Consider the following 21,371-nt stretch of genomic DNA (forward strand, 5'->3'; position numbering starts at 1 on the left):
AACAAGAGTTTCAGCTTTACAGTGATACCCAATTTATGTAATTCCAAGACTGTTTAGAGACCCCAGCATGCAGAAATATTCAAATACACCATTTTAGTATAGCTGAAAAAAACACATTTATACTGCATGCAAGAAAACTGCATGTGATTATCATAAAGTGGGCATGTCTGTAAAGGGGAGACTCGTGGGTACCCATTGAACCCATTTTCATTCACATATCTTGAGGTCAGAGGTCGAGGGACCCCTTTAAAAATGGCCATGACAGCTTTTCCTCGCCAAAATTGTAGCCTAACTTTGGAGCGTTGTTTATTCTCCTTCCCAACAAGTTAGAATGACATGGCTGGTACCAATGGATTCCTTGGGTTTTACATTTTTTTTAGTTTTATATTATATCAGTATCTTCACTATAGCTCTAAAAATGAACCTGCTACACCCTCTGAAAACAGTAAAGTCGGTCAGGATTGCCCGGGTTAATTAACATGTTTGTTTGTTTAATATATAATTAATAAAAGTGCAGTTTTATATTGATTGGTATGTAATATGTTTGCTGTAAACGCATATTTTTAAGCCACAATAAAGTAAATGCAAGACACTTCAGTTCATGAGAACTGAAAATAAGTTTACAAGAACCAACTTAAGACATGATAAACAACAAGCATTCACTTTTGCAACACACACACACCCACACATGGCTGACCAGTCATTAGCAATCAGCTTACCAAAGAGAGAAATCCTATGTCTGACAAGAGCTGCCAGTTTACAAAACAGGCTGGAGGTATGATGGACAGACAAAGGAAGGAAATCAGAAAGTTACGAGAAAAATTCTTAGAGAGAAGATTAGTAATTAAGATTACAAGAGTTAAGTAAAGAATGGTAAAGAGTTATTGTCATGCTATAATGCTGTAGTTTTAATTTTGTACCTGGTGACCATCTCCTTCTCCTTGTTGGAGGCGTAGCCACTGCTGCTCAAGTTCTTACTGGGAGAGGAGAGGAAGTAGAGAGAGTGATTCTTGAAGTACTGGTCGATGAGAGGAAGGAGAACCTGAAGGATGACATGGATAATAATACATCAGAATTTAAAAGAGGTACAGTATATACATGTACAGCAGCTGTATTTATATCACATCCTTACTTTGGCAAAAAACTTGATTTCTTGTTCATGAGGGGACCGGTCTGTTTTGCCATTGGCAGCCATGGACTCTGGATTGAGAGCATAAAAATACATATTTAATAGTAAGCAACACGACTACTTTAAGTCTCTTGTAGTCAGGTCCTCTGAAATATTACCATACCCAGGTGAGCGATGAACTCCTGAGCTGAGTCGACATACTTGAGCAGCTTCTTGAGGAACTTGTAAGCAAACCTCTTCTCCATGGACGAGGAATCCTGCTCCAAGTCCTTCAAACCTCTGCAACCAAAATAAGATATTAGCTATAAATCAACACATTAACTTTTAAATGGAAATGTTATGAGGTAGTGTACATTTTCAGCAAGACATCAACATGATAATATATGACAGACATCCTGAAATGGTTGACCTTGTGATGCTATAGCCATTGATCTGCAGGAAGCGGAAAAAGTCCTGGGCCTTCTCCCGATCACGGGCCTTCTCCTTGGCTGTCAGCGTGTCGTAGGGCACCAACAGAGCGTGCGTTCCCCCGCCTGAAACCACAGACAATCCAGTGTTATGCAAGACTTGATGAGCCACGTCTCTCTACTGTGAGTCTGCGTGAAGGCAGATGGTGAAATGAAGTAGATGTACCACTGAGCTGAACCTATTTAGTCAAGACCGGTGAGGCAAACACACGCATATGCTCACAGGCACATTAACACTGCAACAAGCGAGTGGCACCTTACATCCACCCACACAGGCATACTGTCTCTCCCGATCTGTTTTGCAGGTATCTCTATGTCCCGTCTATGATTGACTTCATAAGCAAATCACCTCTGCTTCCAAGGTCACTCTTTTTCTTCTTGGCCCAGATGTTATGGTAATTTTCAGCCACCACCTCCACCATCCCCTTGGAATAAAGACAAGAGAGACAATCAGCATATCTCTCTGAGGAGCATGTCCTGCCCACGTTACTCATTCACATTCAGGAAATATTGCTTTTCATCTCGTATTCAGACTGAGAGATTGTTTCATGTAAAAAATGTGAGGGCACTCACCTGCAATTCTCTGGGTAGGACCACGTTGCTTGTGTCTATCGGGCTCGGATTAAAGCCGTTTGCCTGGAAATGTTCAAAAAGAAGCAGATTTACAGTGAGACGCAGTATGTTATTAAATAAACACTTTCATAACAAAGGATTTAGCATTTGTTAAAGGATTATTCTTTGTCTTTAGGCTTTAAGTCTATTATGCAAGGAGATTAGCAACAAAATCAGCTTTGTGTCAGCAGTCTGTCTGATCTGAATGTTTACAGCTGCATACGTCTGCATAACGGCTGACAAGTGCTACTGTCCTAAAAGTCAGAAAATGAAAATCTGAACTGATAGCAGCTGTAAGCCTACAACTCAAATAAAAATAGAAATTATGATAAGTAAAAATGAATAAATAAATAAAATATCCCTTTTGTGTAAAGGAGAAAAATAAACAGTCAAATAGGATTACAAATTGATAATCAACCTGAGTTAGCTGTAACACATAACACCACATGTGTGAAAACTAGTTAGCAAGCAGAGAAAGAGAGCTAAAAAAAATAATGGATTTAACGAAGTAACAGTTTAAATAGTTAGCTAAAAGTAATGAAACTGTGTAAGTAGTTGGCTTAAGTATGCTTAAACAGTTGCAATAGTTAATGTTAGCTAAAAATACAGTTAACAGTTGAAATAGTTAGCTAAAAGTAATGAAAAACTGTTGAAATAATTAGCTAAATGTATGCATAAACAGCTGAAATAATTAATGTTAGCTAAAAATACAGTAAACAAACAGTTGAAATAATGTTAGTCAGCTAAAAGTAAGGAAAACAGTTGAAATAGTTAAACGTTAACTAAAAATATAGTAAAAAAAAACAGTTGACATAGCTACAAGTAAGGAAAAACAGTTGAAATAGTTAATGTTAGTTAAAAATATAGTAAATAAACCATTGAAATAATGTTGTTTGCTAAAAGTAAGGATGAACAACAAACAATAAATAGTTGAAATAGTTAGCTAGAAGTAAGAAAATCTGTTCAAAGAGTTAGTTAACGTTTATGGATAAATGGTTGAAAGCTCTAGCGTCTGTCACTCCAAGTGGTAGTAGCATGAAAAATATTCATTATGTAACATCCACTTTCATATAATGAATCCAGTCCAGTTTATAATCCACACTAGCCTAGATGATTAGCATCTATAAACCTGCTTGTTTAAGAGAAAATAGATAGAAATCTAAATATTGTCTCATAAATGATTACCATTGTGTGTCGAGCATTACTAATATCGTATTAGGAGTTTATCATCCTACCAGAGACAGACGATGTTTTGGAGAAATAGACATCATTTTAGGACCATTCTACTCATAAAATATTTCATTTTTGGTTCATTTTGAATTCTTTACAAAACATTATTGATGGTCTGGTAATGAAACGTTTTCCCAACAGTTTTGGGAGGACAAGCACATTTGATGTTAGTGTTTGTTTGTCATATTCTTTGCACTGTACCTGTGAAGCCTGAGAGATCTTTCGCATTTTCTCATTCTCCCTCTGTTGAGACATGCTTTCCCCATCCTTGGTCCTGTCGATGCTCCAGCCCATTGCCAGCATACTCTTTAGGGACTCTCTAATTGGCCATCTGTAAATCTCTTTCTCCTGAAACACAGAGAAATGAGGAACAAGGACTAAGCCCAGGAGCCTCAATCTGTAGGTCCTCTCTTCAAGTGTTACTCTTCTTCACAAATCTCATATTCAACATTCTTCATACCTTTTCCGTCAGGGCTTTGTAGATCCTGAGTTGAGGGTGAATCTTGGCCTTCTCATCCACACCGTCGCCATATTTCCATCCCAGCAGCACCTGAGGCACGAGCACAGAGGGATGTACAAGGGTGAAAGCAATCTTCATTGCCGTCACTGTCCCCTAAGGACATGATTTATTATTTGAAAGACTGGGTAAGAGATTAAGCCCGCGGAACACATTAAGGAGTCATGGTACATTCAGTTCTTGCTGTCCTCAGCTTTTGTTTACATTTTTTTGACAGATGCAACAATGCAGGCTAAGCAGTTGGCACAAAAGAGAGCAGGGCCCTTCTACACGGAGACTAGCACAATTATTGTCAGCATGCCCAGAGGATCCCTTTCTAACAAAAAGGAGTAAACGAAGATCAAGAAACAAAGGAAACAATGCTGTGATATTGGAAAAGAAAAGAACAATATCAAGATATTGATGTGAATTGATTTGTCCCCCTTTGATATGGCTGCTTTTCTGCTGATTTTGCGCGCAGTATTTCTTAAAGGAGAGACACTTTAAGTGTCCTCTCCTTTTCTTACAACACTCACGACTTGTTCCAAGTATACTGTTCAATGTAATGCCCATTTCCCCAGGTGAAAGCTCTTATCTTTGGCCTTACCTTCTCTGCTGACCATTTCTCATGGGAGTGCTCTGCGTATTTGTTGGCAAAGTGCTCAAGCTTCTCTGGAAGAGCAATGCTGGGAAAAAAAAAAAAAGAGTGTGACAATTAGTCAGCTTGTGTATGCAAATGTGTGTTACTGAAGTCATGTAATGTGCATGTCATCACAGATATGATATAATAAGTCAGGCTGATACTACATTTCTTTTTGATGTCTGGCTCCAACAGGGCTTACTTAGCAGTATTGATGGGTTTGGGGTCAAAGTTGCCCTGAGCATCTACAGAAACAGGCTTCTCCACAGTGGTACTAATTGAGGCGTCCACGTAGTCTGGTGGCAAAGCTCCAGCTATGGCACTGAGGCAAGGCATGGCCATCTTGAATAGCTCTGCGTCGTATTTCTGCATGGTGAGAGAGAGAAAGCTACAGAGTAAATGCAAAACAGAGCTCTTAAAATGTAAGTACAGTCATGCAAATGTTATTCTTATTTAACAAATACAAGTATTGGGACTTAAATAAAGCTATGCTGTCACTAGAGTGAAAGTCTAACAGTGCAGTGGGACCAGGAGGAGAGATGTTAATGAAGAATTATTCTAAAAGCTGAAGAACCAGCGTGTTAGAGGCTTTGGATCAATGATGGCTGTCCAGATATTGATGTCTTCAGGCCGGCCCTTTGCACAGCCTCCTTTCATGAGCGGGCATTTAGAGAGATGTGCTGAGTCCAGCCATCCGCATCATGAACGGACCTCGAGGTATTTGTGCCAATGAGCCCTTTGCTTACATACTGTACATGTTAATCGAGGCTGTGATGATTTAGGTGACATTTATTTAACTGTTTATCACTTTGTGATATCACAATCAAGAAGAAGAAGACGAAGTAGATGTTAGCCTTTTGCCAAATACAATATTAATGTAGCATAATGAAGTCACAATGAAACAACCCTGATGTGAAAAAATAGACTTGAGTGACCCCTCACCCGCTGTGACAGAGAGTCAAATACTCCCCAGAAGATTTTCTTGGTGAGCTGTAGTTCATCCTCGGACGCTGTGCCGTAGCTGCCCCAGCCCGATGGGAGGCAGTAGTACTTCCAGTTCTGCTCGTAGTGGTTGGTTAGCAGCTGGAGGACACACATAGGGCAAAAAGGTCAAGACAAGTAGAGTAATAAATATACATAGTTTAGTAAACAGGGCGCTTAACTGTGTTTTATATGACCGGCAATAAGTATGCTGCCTGTACGAACGCTCACAACACACAAAGCCATGCATGTAAAGCTTAAAGCACCTCAAAGGAAATCAGTTCTCCCACACTCAACAGCACAAATTCAAATGTGTACATGAAGGTATAGAAAAAAGTGTGTAAACCATTTCACAGGTTGATCACAACCCATTACGTCTTCAGTATTTCTCTCGTGTGTTCCAGACGGATTGAGTGGAGCAGTGGAGGCAACAAGCCTGTAATCACAGTCCAATACTTCATCCCCTTGTTTTCCCTCCTGCAGCTGGCCACTTCTTCCACACCAGATGATTAATACCGTGGGTGTGTAAGAAATGTGCACCTTTGTGTGTGTGTGTGTGAGACTGAGAGAAAGAGGTGTACACCAGTAATATTACATTAAAGGTACACCTGCAATAGAGTTGGTGGAAATTGGCTGTTAGTACCACCAAGCTGACAATCTAATAAACTGAGGTATTAAAGTGTGATCAAGCAGTGACACAGACAAAACAAAGGTTAGATTATGTAGAAAAGTAAAGTAAAGAAAAGAAAAGAAAAGGCAGACAGGAAACAACTAAAACTGAGGCAAGTAGCCCAACATGCAAAAAGAGATAAAAGGCAAGATGTTGTGCAAAAAGGGATTTAAAAAGTGAGAAAAGTGAAGAAGTTGTTGCCCACTCTGAGAGGCATCTTGCAGTAATCAGTCAGCAAGGGCACATCAAAGACGAGGCGGCGCAGGAGCTGCTGCAGCATGGAGGGACGAAGGTGCCTGCAGAATGAGGCGAGAGAGAGATAAGAGTGCTGCTGCTGCCCTGAGCTGCCTTTAACCAGAACATCTTCACACTCTGACCACTTTAGTCACACTGATTTAGAGGGATATTTAGGGAAACCAGGCCCTGAGCTATAATAGAGTTTTGTTAGAAAGCAGATAAAATGTACTGTGGATCTTTGCTATTCCAGCCAGCTGAGAAGTGCTTGCTGTATTATCACTAGTCAAAACGTTTAACTCTCCTAATGGAAAGTTAGGTATTGTCCTCACTTGCAGACAGCCAACAGGCACTCCTCGATGGCGTCTCTCTGGGCCTTGGTGAGTGAGCGGCCCTTGGAAAGGCGGTAGATGGTGTGCAGAGTGGAGTCGATGAGGGTGGCGTAGTGCTCGGTGCCGGCGAAGAGAGGGGCGCAGCGGGTGAGGAGGGGCAGCATGGCTGAGCCGATGAAGCGGTTCATGGCCAGGGCCGTCTCTGTGGTGCATAGGCACTCCTGTGGAGAGAACGGGTCACAGGTCATACAACATGTGACAGTGGGGACATTTTTACTTTTTTTAAAGTGAGACTGTCATTTCAGAAAGAACAAATAACACATTCTCGCTCTGAGAAAAGAAAGTTTTACGTTGCTAGAAGTTTTGCTGCTACAGCCTTACTTGATCTGGTATGTCGGGTGGCTTATGGTGGCAAATGTTGGCAAACTTTACATAGACATTGCTGTGTAACTGACATTACTGAGTCAGGCCACTACCTTTATATCTCTTCTCTACTTGTGTAACTCTTAAACTATGTTTTAGCATCCTGTAATGTTACTTGTGTCCACTGTTCAACAAAAGTTACATAGTCTTGCTTTAAAAGGATCTGTCATACTCATTTTCAGGTGCTTACTTGTATTTTGGGTTTCTACCAGAACATGTTTACATGCTTTAATGTTCACAAACCAGTTGTGCTGCAGCAAATCTTTTCTCTGATTGGTCAGCTGGACCACGGTTGTGATCGGTCAACCGAACCAAACTTTTTGGACTCCGCTTCAGCTCCGCTCTAACTAGCTTTGTTTGAGTACATGCCAAACTAGCCGTCATGCAAATGTGTTACTTGGTGACATCACCACGTTACGGAAGAAAAGGCGGGACTTCAAGCGAGGTGTTTCGGGCAGTTCAGGAGCAGTAACTCCCTTTGGCGTGGACTTTGGACTTTGCAGACATTTTACATGCACAAAAAAACGATATAAACACACTAAAGGAAAGGGAAAAAGCACAAACGCATAATAGGCCGACCATTTCCAAAGAGTACCGTTTAAATGAACACAATAAGATCATCTTGTTATCAAGCTAAGCCAAAGAGAGACTATTACAACCAAAAACAACACACGTCACAGATATCAGACCGTCACACATGCTGCATTGATTAAATTAGCATGAGTATCTGTCAGTGTGAACAGCGCTGTGTTTTGCCTGATGTCAGAGATGATATTCTTAGCTTTTTCCATATTAACACTTTTGCCTGGGCAGACACCTCCAGAGCAAAAAAAAACAAAACAAAACAAGGGCTCTCCTTGCTGTCAAGGCTCTAACTCAAACTAACTACTGCAGTGTACAGACACATTGGGACTCATCTCACAAAATAGCTGACTTCATTGCAAGCCAGGTGCTCAAAATGACTTTCACTCCCCTGTGTGCTGCTGTGCTTTAAATAAACATTTAACATTATGTGATGGATTCATTTTAGCCAAAAATCTGCACCATGTGTATTTGAGAGTTTGCAGCTGAGCAAGCCATCTGCTTAAAGGAAAAGTTCGGTATTTTTAAACCTGGACCCTATTCGAAATCAGCCACACATTCAGCCATAACATTGAAAATCTTTCAGATAACACTAAGCTATGCTTTTCTTTACACCAACACCAGTGTCCTGCGGCACTCCTCTCTCCAACTCTCACTCACGTTGTCTTCCGGCACCAGGTCACATGACACAATGACAAATAACAATAACAAACAGACCGGATCAAGCGAAAGGTAAGAAGAACAGTAGGGTAATTTCCATAACGTTGTCAGACACTTATAATAACAATCTGAGCCTGTCAGTGGCAAAAACACACAGCACTTTAGTGGACGTAAAATGACAGTGCCAGGTTGCCCCAAATGATTACATTACAGCATGTTAAGCAGCAGGCGTCGGCAGCTTCTCCCTCAATAATGACCCAATTTCAAAAAGTGTTGTCCCCATTAATCAATTAGACACAAAACATGGGAAAATAGGGTCCAGGTTGAAAAATACCGAAGTTATCCTATAACTTGTTTTTGTTGATAAATAAGAGAAAAGAACAATTACATGAATCATCCAATGAGCAACTTGAATCATGGCTTAATGAGGAACTCCTCGTTAGTATAAAAGGTTTCCCAATATTATTGATCCTGAAACTTCTTGATGAAGTTCATGCTACAGATGCCGACCATTCATTATTCTCTTCTGCGCTGATGTCAGCTTTACCCACCGTATCCAGAGAGGTAGCGGCCCTCAGGTCAGGAAGGAAGCCCACTTCGAGCAGGTGAAGCAGAAAGCTCTGGTCCTCAATGCCATACACCCTATCCAAAAACAGCACCATGGGAGCCTTGTGATCTGGACAGAAGCAGGCCGACATGTCCGGCTCAGTCATCGACCCGTCTGAGAGAGATTGAGACAGGAAAAGAGGGCACAATGTTTACAATAAAGCAAACCACTCAGGTGTGAAGCAGTGAAATACTCAGAGAACTGCCCACAGTGCATAATGGCAAGTCTTTTCTGATTAGGAGAGCCATGTGTATTCATTAGGTGGCATGCAGCAGCATGTGGATGAGAGTTTTCCAGTGCTCGCTGTCTTCACTCTTGGCCTGCTGACAGAGCTTGTGTGGCGGTGCTCTGGGCAGCAAATTTAAGAGGCGAGTCTTGCCATGCTTATGCAGATCAATCAATAGAGCAAGACAGCTCGCTATAGAAATGATCTGGCTTACTCAGAGCTATGGGAGTGTGCAGTAAAGCGTTGTGCTGATTAAAAAGGCATGAGCGGTGAAATGTAATCAATAACCTACTGCCTTGCACTGAATGTGCAGACTTTCGTAAAACCATTGTACCTTCGCGTGAGCGGACCATCCTGTAGTGGCATGCAAATGAATAGGATGTGTCCTCTCAGGTGGGCAGTACAGTATGCGGTCCGGTGTTATTAGAGTGAACATCCTGTACCTTTGTTGGTGATGGGCATTTTGAGCGGTATGCTGATAATTCCCACGAGGTCTTCAGTAGGCACCAGAGAGCGCAGGATGGCACGAATACGCAGAGCTTCACCTTTCCCCTTGTTGATGAGCTGAAGAAGAGCAAAGGAAGTGAAAATAGGAAAAATCTGTCTGAGGAAAACAACAAATGAATTCACAATTTCTCTCAAACATACATGCATCTCTGGGGCGCAACGTCCCAACAGGTCGATGAGTGCAGAGTAGAAGGACATGATGGCGTTGCCCATGTGTACCACCTCCTCTTCATCGTCACCATCAGCAGATCTAACAGTGGAAAAAGTGAAGAGTTGAGGAAGAGCATTTCTAAAGGGCATCACGGCAAAGATGCAAGCGAAGGAAGGGGGATAAGCAGCTGATCTTAAGGGGTGAGTCCTCAGTATTGATTTGATAAGCTTCGCTTACACGTCAGAGCTGAATCCAAGCACGGAGCCCGGCAGGTCCAGAGCCGGCGTCTCGGAGATCTTGATGGCTTCCTTCATGGCGGCAAGCAGGCCGTTCCCTCCCTCCCCCCGTAGGGCAGGTCCAAAACACTCTGGACGTCGGATGAGCAGCTTGACCACAACGCTTGAGTTCTCCTCCACGCTCTCGCCTGGAACACAAACATAAAACCATAGGAGTTCATAACATATTCACATCGTAACAGATTGAATTATTAATGTCAGCAAGAAAATACAGCACATACACACTCTGTAGCTCTACCATAAAGAAACACAGCGATATCGCTAAGCCTCAGGCAAAAATCCAGGTAGACCTTCCCTTAAGCAGCTGAATGAAGGTCTTTCAAACTGAGTTGGGCCTTTGCTTAGCTTTTTCTACATGTCTAGAGAGAGAACATTAACAGAAGGAGAGAGCGAAAGACAGAAAGAAGGAGAGACTGGATGGTAACTGCAGCCTTACCGTTGACAAAGACAGCAAACCGTAGGAAGGAAAGGTAACGCTCCCCCTCAATGGGGTTCCAGCCGATGTCTGGATAACCCTTTGCCAGGAGTATTGGACAACTCTGAAGACCACAGCCTGCTAGGTAGGTGACCACCTACGGGTAGAGCACATACATAACATCACATCACATATAGATCAATACTTATCCATTCTTCCCAGGTGACTTCAAATTGGGAATCTCCTAAGGGCGGTCAAAGTTAACGCAATAATAACGCGTTAACTCAATTTTTTTTTAATGCCACTAATTTCTTTAACGCAACTTGCGATTTTTAATTAACCTCTTAAAATCCAACGGGCCAGTCGTATTCGATACTTCAGAGGTTGTAATAGGCTCAGTTTTAAAGCTAGAGTGAAGATACTGGCATTATGAAACTAGAATCCATCGGTACCAACCATGTCATACTAGCTTGTCGCAAAGGAGGGTAAATAACGCTCCAAACTTACGCTAAATGTTGGTGAGGAAAAACTGGCATGGCCATTTTCAAAGGGGTCTCTTGACCTCTGACCTCCAGATATGTGAATGAAAATGCTGTCTTTGGGTACCAATGAGTCTCCCCTTTACAGACATGCCCACTTTATGATAATCACATGCAGTTTTGGGGCAAGTCATAGTCAAGTCAACACACTGACAGCTGTTGTTGCCTGTTGGGCTGCAGTTTGCAGTGTTATGATTTGAGCATATGTTTTATGCTAAATGCAGTACCTGTGAGGGTTTCTGGACAATATTTGTCATTGTTTTGTGTTGTTGACTGATTTTCAATAATAAATATATACATGCAGTTGCATAAAGCAAGCATATGTTGATAAGAGTATTAAATACTTGACAAATCTCCCTTTAAGGAACATTTTGAACAGATAAAAAATGTGTGATTAATTTGCGAGTAATCACAATTAACTATGGAAAATCATGCAAATAAATATTTTAATCGATTCACGGCCTTAGTATCTCCTCTCACAGACTACAGTTACACAAAAGGTTGAGTCCTACCTTGTCCAGATCAGGCTCCTCCAGTGCCAAAGCCAGGCCGTTGTTGTCCATCACTGAGGAAGCAGCCACATCTAGAGGAGTGGAGCCTCTCATTGCTGGTGAAGCTACAATACAAAGCACACTCGTAGAATCAAACATTCATACTTCATATTAGCCGGTATCTGTGTTCACATTTCAACAGACAGCAGGGGGTGGTGTTGCCACTCCTTCCAAAATATCACTGGTAGCTGATCTGCCAACAGCTGGTTGGTGTTAAAGGAAAGTTTTTGCTATGGACACACACAATATACTCATTATGGGAACCAGTTTATGTAGCGCTGCATAAAAACTCCTCATATATAATACTGTGGTTGCAGCTTGTATATTTTTGTGAAATTTTAAGATTTTATTCTAAGATTTAATTTTCATTTTGCTTTTACTGTCACATAACTTGTTGTCACCTGTTTAATGAGCAATCTGAAGTGTGTGTGTGCATCCAGGGGAGACACGCTGTCGCCTCAGCAGGGTGCTCTCTGAGACTGTCGCACCGCCATCTTCTAACAGAATGGGAGATGAGTCGCTCTCTTCGCTGATAGATTTTCAAGGCTCCGATTCACAATTACACACACTCGGCTTCTGAGCTGCGAAGCTAATATATGTGAGCTCACAGGCGCAGAACAAGTCCTGATGATGGCAAAAGGGTGACTACACTGTATCACCCATATTAATGAGAATGCTGACAGTTTATAGAATTAGAATTATTTCATCCATCCTAGAGGTGGTTTTACAGGTTAAGTTTGACCCGTACCATCCATCTTCTTTAAGAACTTCCTCTAGCATCCTACAGGCTGAGCATTTTGATTAATTCCTGATCAAGTCGTGTGGTCTTCATCCTGTTAATAATGTTGTCGCTCAGCATCAGCAATCATGTCTAAGCGTGATGGATATTAGTAAGAGTAGCAGCTAAGCAGAGACGTGTTTCCATTCAATTGTTAAGCGAATTTTAAGCAAACTTTTGGAATGTCGCAAAAAAAATAAATGTGAATTAGGCGCGTTTCCATCAATGTTTTGGAGTGAATAAACTTGACTACAGTGAAGTTTGGTCAGACATTGGCGCTATGGGCTGCATGGCTGTAATATGCCAGCAAACAGAGTAGAAGAAGTTGTGAACCGGAAACAAAACAAGTCAGCTTGGCCAGCTAACCATCTACATCTAGAGAAGAATGGAGAGAGGTCTTCAGGAATTTGTTTCAATAGGGCAAGTTTTAATTGGTGTTTCAGGTCAGCTAGTATTGGCCATGTTTTACGTTGTATGGCGACAAAGACAAGTATTCACACGTTTAGGGGAATATCCGAAAAGACGCAGACAGCGGAAATAGCTGATCAATCATGTGAGATAAATGTTTGCCAAGTCAGAATTCATTCGGCAAAGGCGTTTCCGTAATTCATTGAGAGCATCAACTCATTTTCGACAAAGGCAAAAACCACCTCAAGCCAGCGTAAAAACTTTTTTCCGCAATTCAGGAAATTTAATAGAATTTTGCTGTTTCCATACAGATTTCTAATGTGAATGGAAACATGACTATAGAGAGGTGTACCCACCTAGGCCTACGCTGCTGTTCTCCAGCAGGTAGCTGAGGTGGTCGAACATGGCTTTCTGATTCTGACGGCTGATCCGGCAGAAGTAGCACAGGAAGCGACAGCAGCTGGCCACCATCTTGGGGAAGGCGATTTCCTGTGGAATGGCAGATACAGACTAAGTAGGGTGAGGGTCAAACATCTTCCCTGGTTGGACAGTAAAACAAGACAATTGAAATGTCAAATTATAAAGCATACGAAATAGTTCTCGAACAGTCTCATGTATTTACAGTTTGATGTAGTAGATTATCTGCATGTCTAGACATTGCTTACAAATTGTCAGTAATTTGATATCAAGTGGTTTTGGAGAGGTTGTTGCTATATTCTGATGTGCTGAGTTTATTATAATGACTTTCTCCAGGCTCATTACTATGACGTCCCCAGCATGTCTTTGTTCCTAATTAACGTCTAAAAAGCCTGACACCTTCACACACTGCCACCCTCACTCTGCCCTTTCTGCCCTCCATCCCAGACTCTAATGCTGTCAGCCTGAGGAGAAAAAGCCCACCTACTGGGACCACGTCTTCATTAATGCACACTCGCAAATGATAACACACAAAACTGAACTAAAATCACAAACTTCCTCAGTGAGAAACATCAGTAACATCAGTGCAGTAACTGTGTGGGTGCCTCTTTAACGGCCTGTGGAAGCAGAGAGAGAAATATAGGAGGTAGAAGTTGTTCAACCTGGGACTTGTGTCCTCCGAGCACATTGACCATGACTTCCATAACAGTCTCATGCATGCCCAGTATTCTCATCAGGTTGGGGTGCTGGTAGAAGACTTTGTTGTTCATGATGTCACTGGAGAGGTAAAAAGACATAATGGATACTTAACATTCACTAAAAACATATTTCAATAGCTCAAAAGTTTAGCAGATAACTAAAAAAGTGTTAACACAAGCAACCACAACTTACCCCAGTCCATCAATCATGAGCTTCTCCTCTTCTTTCCCCATACGGACAGACAGCAAAGATCGGATCTGACCGAGGGCGGCCAGGAGGTTAATGGTGTCCTGGACCGAGGCGGCACTGATGGTGTAGGTCTTCCTCATGGCCCGGAGCAGCTCCCCGATGCTGTCATACTGCCTCCTCAGCAGGCTGAACATCTTGCGGACCAGCTCGGAGTCCAGGATGTGACACTCCTGGGCCCAGCTGACCATCGTCTGAGAGATCAGCTCCTTCAGATTGGCTGGAAAGAAAGTTGGGTAAAGATGACTGATACGTTTCCATTTTTTAAAGGAACTCCATTACAATTATTGAACAAACTTCATATTTCACTAAGTTGGTGGACTTCCAAGAGACAGATTCAAAAGAAAAGAATGGTTAAATACAATCAAATGACTTAATTATTAGACCAAAAACACTGAATCTTGCACTTAAAATGCAACTCAGGGAAAAACCAGTGGAATGGCCCTTTAACATTATGTAACAGCAGTTAACCCTTAAAAGTGATTTATTTTATGGAGATGACTCCAGTCAAGGGACCAGTCACCTCACATGTCATACACCTCAGAGTGAAAATTACATCTTTTAACATAGTTAATACAACAAGATTTCTCTTGGTGGCAGCAGAAAAAAGCTGTAAACACAATAGACATAGTAAAGAGTTAGGCTATATGTTGTGGTGAATATGAACGCATGCAAACAGTTTAAATATATTTATACATTCATCAGACACAGCAACACAAGCATTAAGTCACGTTTATGGTCACCACACAAAAGTCCAATATTCACTCTCCTTTTAGCTCTGTTTGGGTCCCCACCAACTCCTCCTCCTCGCTGCTAAATGCTCCACTGTGTTCACCAACTAGTTGCTAACTTTGTCTTTGTGTCGTTTGGTGTTGAGAAAGAGGAGTACAGTGGGTTAAACAGAACTCTTTCAATGAAAACAGCTAGGGCTGCTCCCTCTTAGTCGAATAGAGTAGAGTACTCAATACTGTAGAGATTGGGGCAATAAAACCGAAACAATGAGCTGAGGGATGCTAAAATGTTCATTAGATAATAATTCTCTGTGGGTTCATTAACACAAATGAGCTCTTTCACATTACACGCAGTCATTTGATCAATACAATATTGATTAGTGCAGCTTTAATGTTGCGTAGTTAATGTCACAGTATCCTCCCTCATTATGCTGCTTTCAGAGATCATCAAAACTACATTATTACCATGAACTTATAAAACAGACAACACAGGTGACTGGAGAATTACTAGTTATGAATGGGAATATAGACCCTTTTTACAGTCTGCAAACAATTGTGAACGTAAGTGTGCGCACGCAGTTTGGCAATGGAGGTATGGTGAAGTGCAATAGCTTGTCAAGGGCATGCAAGGGCATTAACCACCAAGGATTGCAAATGCAACCTAAACAAATCGACTTTCCAGATCTGTGTGCTATTAGTGAGTGGGTAGAAGACATTAGTAAGTGGCCCAATATTCAGTGGCCAGATATATACATACATGCATTTGGTGGAGAACCCCAGCGTGTAACGTTGAACCAGAGCATACATCTGTGGTCATGTACAGAACGTCAAATACCATGACAGACTCAGAGTTTTGAGTTTATTGAGTTTTAAAACGGGCACTACAAACGCAAGCATTTTGATCGTGTCCTCAGGCCAGTGGTAGTCAACACGTTTAATAGCTTACGCAAATTCCATCGCCAACATGCACGCCCATATTTTTGATGAGGTCGACTGTAAAAGGGTCTATTGGTTAAAAGAATACAGGCTTTTCTCATTTAACTGTAAAATGAGATTAGCCTTTAAAGTAGCAGAGAAAGCCTTGCTTCGACGGTGAAGTGCTCGCCGTATTGTCTTGTAATCCTTACTGCATATCATTGGCCTTAAGAGGAAAATATACTATAACCTTCCTTCTATTAACTGAGGTCACACCAAGGCACTTCTCCCTTAAACACACAGACGTTAACACACACACACACACCCAACACAAAGCTCTATTAGACTGACGTTAAAAGGTCTCCCACTTGACTGGATGCTCCCTTTGGATCACAAGCCACGTTTGAGCACCGAATTCAAAGGATGCATTCCCAAACTGGCTCTGTGATGCAAATAAGACCTTGAGCACAGAACAAAGAGAGACAGACAGCTCCTTCAAGGTCTTTCGCGTGGCTTGAGTCGAGCTAATAGGACTGCATGCGTGTATCAGCCACCTCTACAAGGTTTCTGCTTCTAAAAGGAGAGGTAATCAGCTGTGTTTCAACAATGTCAGTTATTTTCTTCTATTCTATCAGAAGGGAAAAAAACAAGTTTGCGAGCTCATTCATGAAAAGGCACATTTTCAGCGGAGCGGAGAGGAAGCCCTGTTATGTAACGAGTAAGGGAGGGGTAGTGGACAGTGTATTAATAGTTCTACAGTACAATATCCTGCTTCTGTGGTTAAACTGAGACGTTTGTTTGGACAGCTCGTATGTGGGTTACCCTTAAGGCTTCATTAAAACTGGATCAATGGCTGTGTGGGTGAGGGTGTGCACATATATTTGTGAGTCTGTTCTTGGGGTATGAATACACAAAGGAGAGAATAAACGTCAATTAAACAACTCAGAACCATAAAAGATGGAGCCGTTTATACACAATTGATTTCCTTAAAAGTATTGCAATTAGGTGATTGTGTTTTTAAGACCCCCTGTGTCTGTTTGGTTGATTGGATCTGTTGGTCAAGGCTGTCAATCACTGCAAGTGTGTGTTTTTGTGTGACGGGTGGGGAGCCAGCAGAATGTCACAGTCAGCGGTAACCGATCCTGCCGCCGAGAGTTGCGTGGGTGTCGGAGAAAGGGCAGAAGCACCATCTTGTTCCAAAATGTGAAGCGACATCTCTTCCTCTCAGCCAAGATGCTTCACAACACCTGACTCTCATTCTGTCACGCTATCAAACACGCGCGCTCGTTCCGTCGGTCTGTTTTGCTCTTGAATGCGCCCCTCCAGCCCTTTCCCCCCTCACTACACCCCAACAAACAAACCGGTCTACTGTTACACGGATGGAACTGGAAGCCAGCGGTTTTTATGGTGTGAGAGTTCAACATCACACACCCAATCCCTACACTCACACACACACACATTTCTTCAAGGCAAGTCATCATGTCTGAGCATTAAATGCTTCTGGTGGATAAACCATTCATCAGAGGGGGAAAATGACTTCTGCGCTTCTCTTACTTCATTCCTATGAAATAATGGCAAAGACAACGGCGCCTCTCGTGTCTTCGGGGTCTCACTGTGCAAGGAGGAGAAGTTATAGCTGGAGTAACAGTACAGAATAGATCATGTCATCTTCACTCTGACCGTACTCCTGGCGAACCCTCTTCTCCTTATATAACTTTGTGTTTTCAAATTATACCACCTGTCCCACGCACTTCTCACATACTATGTGATAGGTAAGCTTTTGGCCTGTCAGTAATGCCACCATCTCAGCCCTTTGTCTCTCTCACTGGCAGGCACCCACCTGGAGACTATTATTGTCTCATTAAGAACTGATAGATGCAGGTAGCACTCAGAATCCGTAGGAGCCAGACAAATACAGTAGGGGGCTACCTCAATGCTACCAGGATGCCCGGACATCCATTTTTTTTACTTAATCAACTCCCAATGCTTTCGCTGTCGTGAGCTCCTGCACAGCTACCCATGTATATAACAAGTGTTAAAAAGGAGACTAGCCTGTTCCCTTAGCCACACTGGACACATGCATCAAGAATGAGGTCCTGAGGGCTACTTGTATACAGCATCAGTTCTTAATGAGACAATAATAGTCTCCAGGTGTGTGTCTGCCAGTGAGAGAGGCAAAGGGCCTGAGCTTCCATAGAGAGGACAAGCTGAGAAGGTGGCATTACCTGCATGAAAGCCTACCTATCAGCTACATGCAAAGAAAATACATCCAATTCCAAACAAAATAAAATAAAACAAAAACTATTTCCCACATGCAATATATACTGTTTTAAGCAAACAAGTCCAGTCACCAAATACCTGCAAAACTAATGCCATTCCCATCAGCCTCAGCTGTTCTTTGTGTTTAGGGCTATCTAGCATATGTTAGCATGTTAACATTAATCTTGAGTAACATTAATCACTTTAAATGTTGAAAGGAAGCAATGAAGCACCTTCCCTTAGCATTTAGAGGGTTCAACCAGCTCTTATCATAGCTGACACTTTGATACTTCACTCAGTTAGGAACCTTCCTAAGCAAAAAAGACTATTCAACCGCAGCTTTAGTCTTAATAATAATAATAATAATAATAATAATGCATTTTATTTAGTGGCGCCTTTCTGGACACCCAAGGACACCTTACAAGGATCAGTTTAAAACATAGACAGATAGAACAAATAAAAACAACGATCTTGTTGTACACCTCGTTTTTGGAAAGCCCTTGTTGAATATTATTACTACACTACATCTAAATCTACTATGCAAAAGTAAAAAGACAAATATGGCTTCCAAATGCTAACACTTAATACCAACATACAGTATATATAATCACAAAATGATTCAAAGAAAAAACACTTCTAGCAGATAAGAGAATTTGCCTGCAGAGAATGTAAATTATTCCACTCGGTTCCCTCGCTTTCTGACGCCTCCAGCTGTTTCAGAAGTAGCTGTGATGCTCCTGAACTGCAGCTGCCACCACAAACCAGCCTTCTAATCAATCAGCTCACACACAGCAGCCTGCAGAGACCACCACCACCCAGAGCACTCTTTTGAGGAGAAATACACAATCCTCTATTTTCATCCAGCCTTGCTCCTTGGAGATCGGCAGGGTGGTCTTATATTCTCCACGTCAGGGTCACACCAAATCCCAACGGAGAAATTGCCTTTCAGCATCCCATATTTCATCCCAAATTTATCCATGTGCAACTTGGCCACTTCTTGTTGCTGGCATCACTTTCAAGAATAGACAGGGATGGTATGGCGATGACCAGAGTCTCAGAGGGGTTTTCAGAAGTAATAAAATACCCTGTTGTTACTCCCAATCTATGCAATTAAAAGCAGACACACAAGAATACATAAATAATAAATAAATAAAAATCAAAACGGTGAGAGAAGGTTTCAAATAACACACTGCTGTCTATATTGAAGGGAAACTGTATGTTCTACCAGTTAAGTCATAATTTGCAATCAGTCACTTGATTGGCAGCCCCTTAAACAGAGTGCTAGTTGAGATAGAAAATTAGATACAACTTGTTCTGCATTTATTGCACCCGGTTATTGAGTGCTGTGATTGAAACGGTTTTTGTTCCTGTGTGTGCTCACGATTGTGTATTTGTACGTATGTGTCTGTGGGTTTAATCAGGTGAAGGATTTGGTTTTATCGCCGCCGTTTTTTCCTCTCATCGCTCTTCTCTCGTCTCCTGGAGCGGCTGGCGGAAGACGCTCTTCACTCCGGAGCCTCTGCTCCACCCGGCTCCATATTACCATAATGAAATTGAAAAGAAATTGAAATGGAAATGACTACCACCCGGTGACTCAGTCCACATGACACCGGCAGACAAATAGAGGCAAGACTGAGGGTGCTAGAGCTGCAATACGGGAGCTCCTGCTTTTTAATTCTCGCCTCCCTCTAAGCGAAGAACACAGACCGAGAGCTCGTACAAGAAGAAGAGAAAGAGAACATAAACAAGCAGAATGTGTCTGAGAACTTGTGCTTTTACGGGAATGTAACAAATGTTGCACAAGCAGTATAGAAACAGAACAACTTCAATGTCAAGGATACATTTTAATTGGCAAGTGTTTGGACTTTGAGGTAAAATCTTATTAAGAAAAAGTTTCCCGATGCTTTAACTGCTTACTGATCTTGATATTGTTTCAGCATGTTGCTATAGTTACAAGGCTATGATTGGATCGTTTTCTAGATAATGAATTTAGATGAGAAATTTAATGAGCCAATGCGTGCATTAAAAAGCTTTAATCCACATCCTCCAGCCAATCAGAAATGTGTTTATCACCCAGACCCAGGTTCACTGATACACTGCAGTATTGCTAATATCATGAAGTAATAAAAACAGTGACTTCCTTACATGGTGCGGCTTGCTCCTTCTCTGTGGGCTCCTCCGCTTTGTGTGACTGGCCTTTGATCTTGTTCACCAGCATCAGCAGGCGACCTTTGATAGATGTATCTTGCTCGTATTCGTCTTCCTCCATAGGGATTCCTGCACAACACAAACAGACGTGCTGCTATATTGGGTACATGGAGAACGAAGCATATTAACAGCAATATCTCTGCTCTTGCTGTGGGGTTAGCAGACATGTCATGTGTATGATGTGTAGTATTGAGTGTGCGGTATCTCCTATTTCTTGGCAATTTCAAGTTTTTTCATCGTTGTCTGTGCGGAGGGGGGGGGGCGTAGCAGGTCAACGCTATGTGGCACGGCTGAAACTGCCATTAGATTGGTTGTACCACAGAGCGGTTGGGCAATTCAATTATTTATCACAACATCAAGATGTCAGAACAATGTGAGAGGCACTGAACTATAACTCCTCTGCCGGGAGACAGAGATGCAGAGAAGGAAAAAGAAAGCATTTCTGAGAACAGTTCAGCTGATGTTGACACGATGGCAGCTAAAGCAATAGATGGAAAATATTGACTATATTTTCCATCCATGTTGCCAGTTCATGCTGCCTTTGTAAAATATTTGTAATACATTTAGCAATCAATCAGAGCAATATAAGGTAATTGGATCCAGTTAAATACAATAATGCACGTTTCATGATAAAGAGAACCGATAAAGCAGCTGATAAAAGTTTTTTTGCAAGATCTGCATCTCACCGCAGTGGAGCTGCAGCTGGTTGTGAAAACCATACAGTTCCTCCTGGATGTCTGTCGGACACGGACAGTCCTCGCCCACACTGAAGGTCAGCAGCATGTTGATCTAAAGCATGGAATCATGAAAGCAGACACTTACAAAGTCTGGTACTTTAGTTTCAAAAGCAATCTGAACATGATGTGATCTCATTGTAAGATTCACCAGAAAACAGCTTAAGTAGCTAATTCTCCCTCAGCACTCATAAACCAAAGGACACTATGACAAGTCATTAAAGGAGC

The 21,371-nt window shown here is 41.9% G+C and overlaps 1 protein-coding gene across 14 annotated transcripts in view; it reads right to left on the reverse strand.

The window, feature by feature from the left end:
• The window catches only part of LOC141783828 (ryanodine receptor 3), a 121,381-nt gene that overhangs the window by 31,685 nt on the left and 68,325 nt on the right, over positions 1-21,371 (reverse strand). For all 14 annotated transcript variants that reach the window (XM_074661371.1, XM_074661372.1, XM_074661369.1 and 11 more), the window contains 25 exons: positions 21,096-21,198; positions 20,347-20,478; positions 14,243-14,516; positions 14,014-14,128; positions 13,291-13,423; positions 11,710-11,813; positions 10,680-10,815; positions 10,185-10,371; positions 9,938-10,046; positions 9,733-9,853; positions 9,008-9,177; positions 6,792-7,012; positions 6,431-6,521; positions 5,517-5,657; positions 4,777-4,940; positions 4,542-4,620; positions 3,899-3,988; positions 3,640-3,786; positions 2,170-2,232; positions 1,946-2,021; positions 1,539-1,662; positions 1,293-1,408; positions 1,133-1,200; positions 921-1,042; positions 720-769 (listed from right to left, as the gene is read on the reverse strand). In XM_074661371.1, the coding sequence (XP_074517472.1) occupies positions 720-769; positions 921-1,042; positions 1,133-1,200; positions 1,293-1,408; positions 1,539-1,662; positions 1,946-2,021; positions 2,170-2,232; positions 3,640-3,786; positions 3,899-3,988; positions 4,542-4,620; positions 4,777-4,940; positions 5,517-5,657; positions 6,431-6,521; positions 6,792-7,012; positions 9,008-9,177; positions 9,733-9,853; positions 9,938-10,046; positions 10,185-10,371; positions 10,680-10,815; positions 11,710-11,813; positions 13,291-13,423; positions 14,014-14,128; positions 14,243-14,516; positions 20,347-20,478; positions 21,096-21,198 (3,136 nt within the window). The remainder of the gene's footprint in view (positions 1-719; positions 770-920; positions 1,043-1,132; positions 1,201-1,292; positions 1,409-1,538; positions 1,663-1,945; positions 2,022-2,169; positions 2,233-3,639; positions 3,787-3,898; positions 3,989-4,541; positions 4,621-4,776; positions 4,941-5,516; positions 5,658-6,430; positions 6,522-6,791; positions 7,013-9,007; positions 9,178-9,732; positions 9,854-9,937; positions 10,047-10,184; positions 10,372-10,679; positions 10,816-11,709; positions 11,814-13,290; positions 13,424-14,013; positions 14,129-14,242; positions 14,517-20,346; positions 20,479-21,095; positions 21,199-21,371) is intronic.

The sequence above is a fragment of the Sebastes fasciatus genome, chromosome 15 (assembly GCF_043250625.1).
Source record: "Sebastes fasciatus isolate fSebFas1 chromosome 15, fSebFas1.pri, whole genome shotgun sequence".
NCBI lineage: Eukaryota > Metazoa > Chordata > Actinopteri > Perciformes > Sebastidae > Sebastes > Sebastes fasciatus.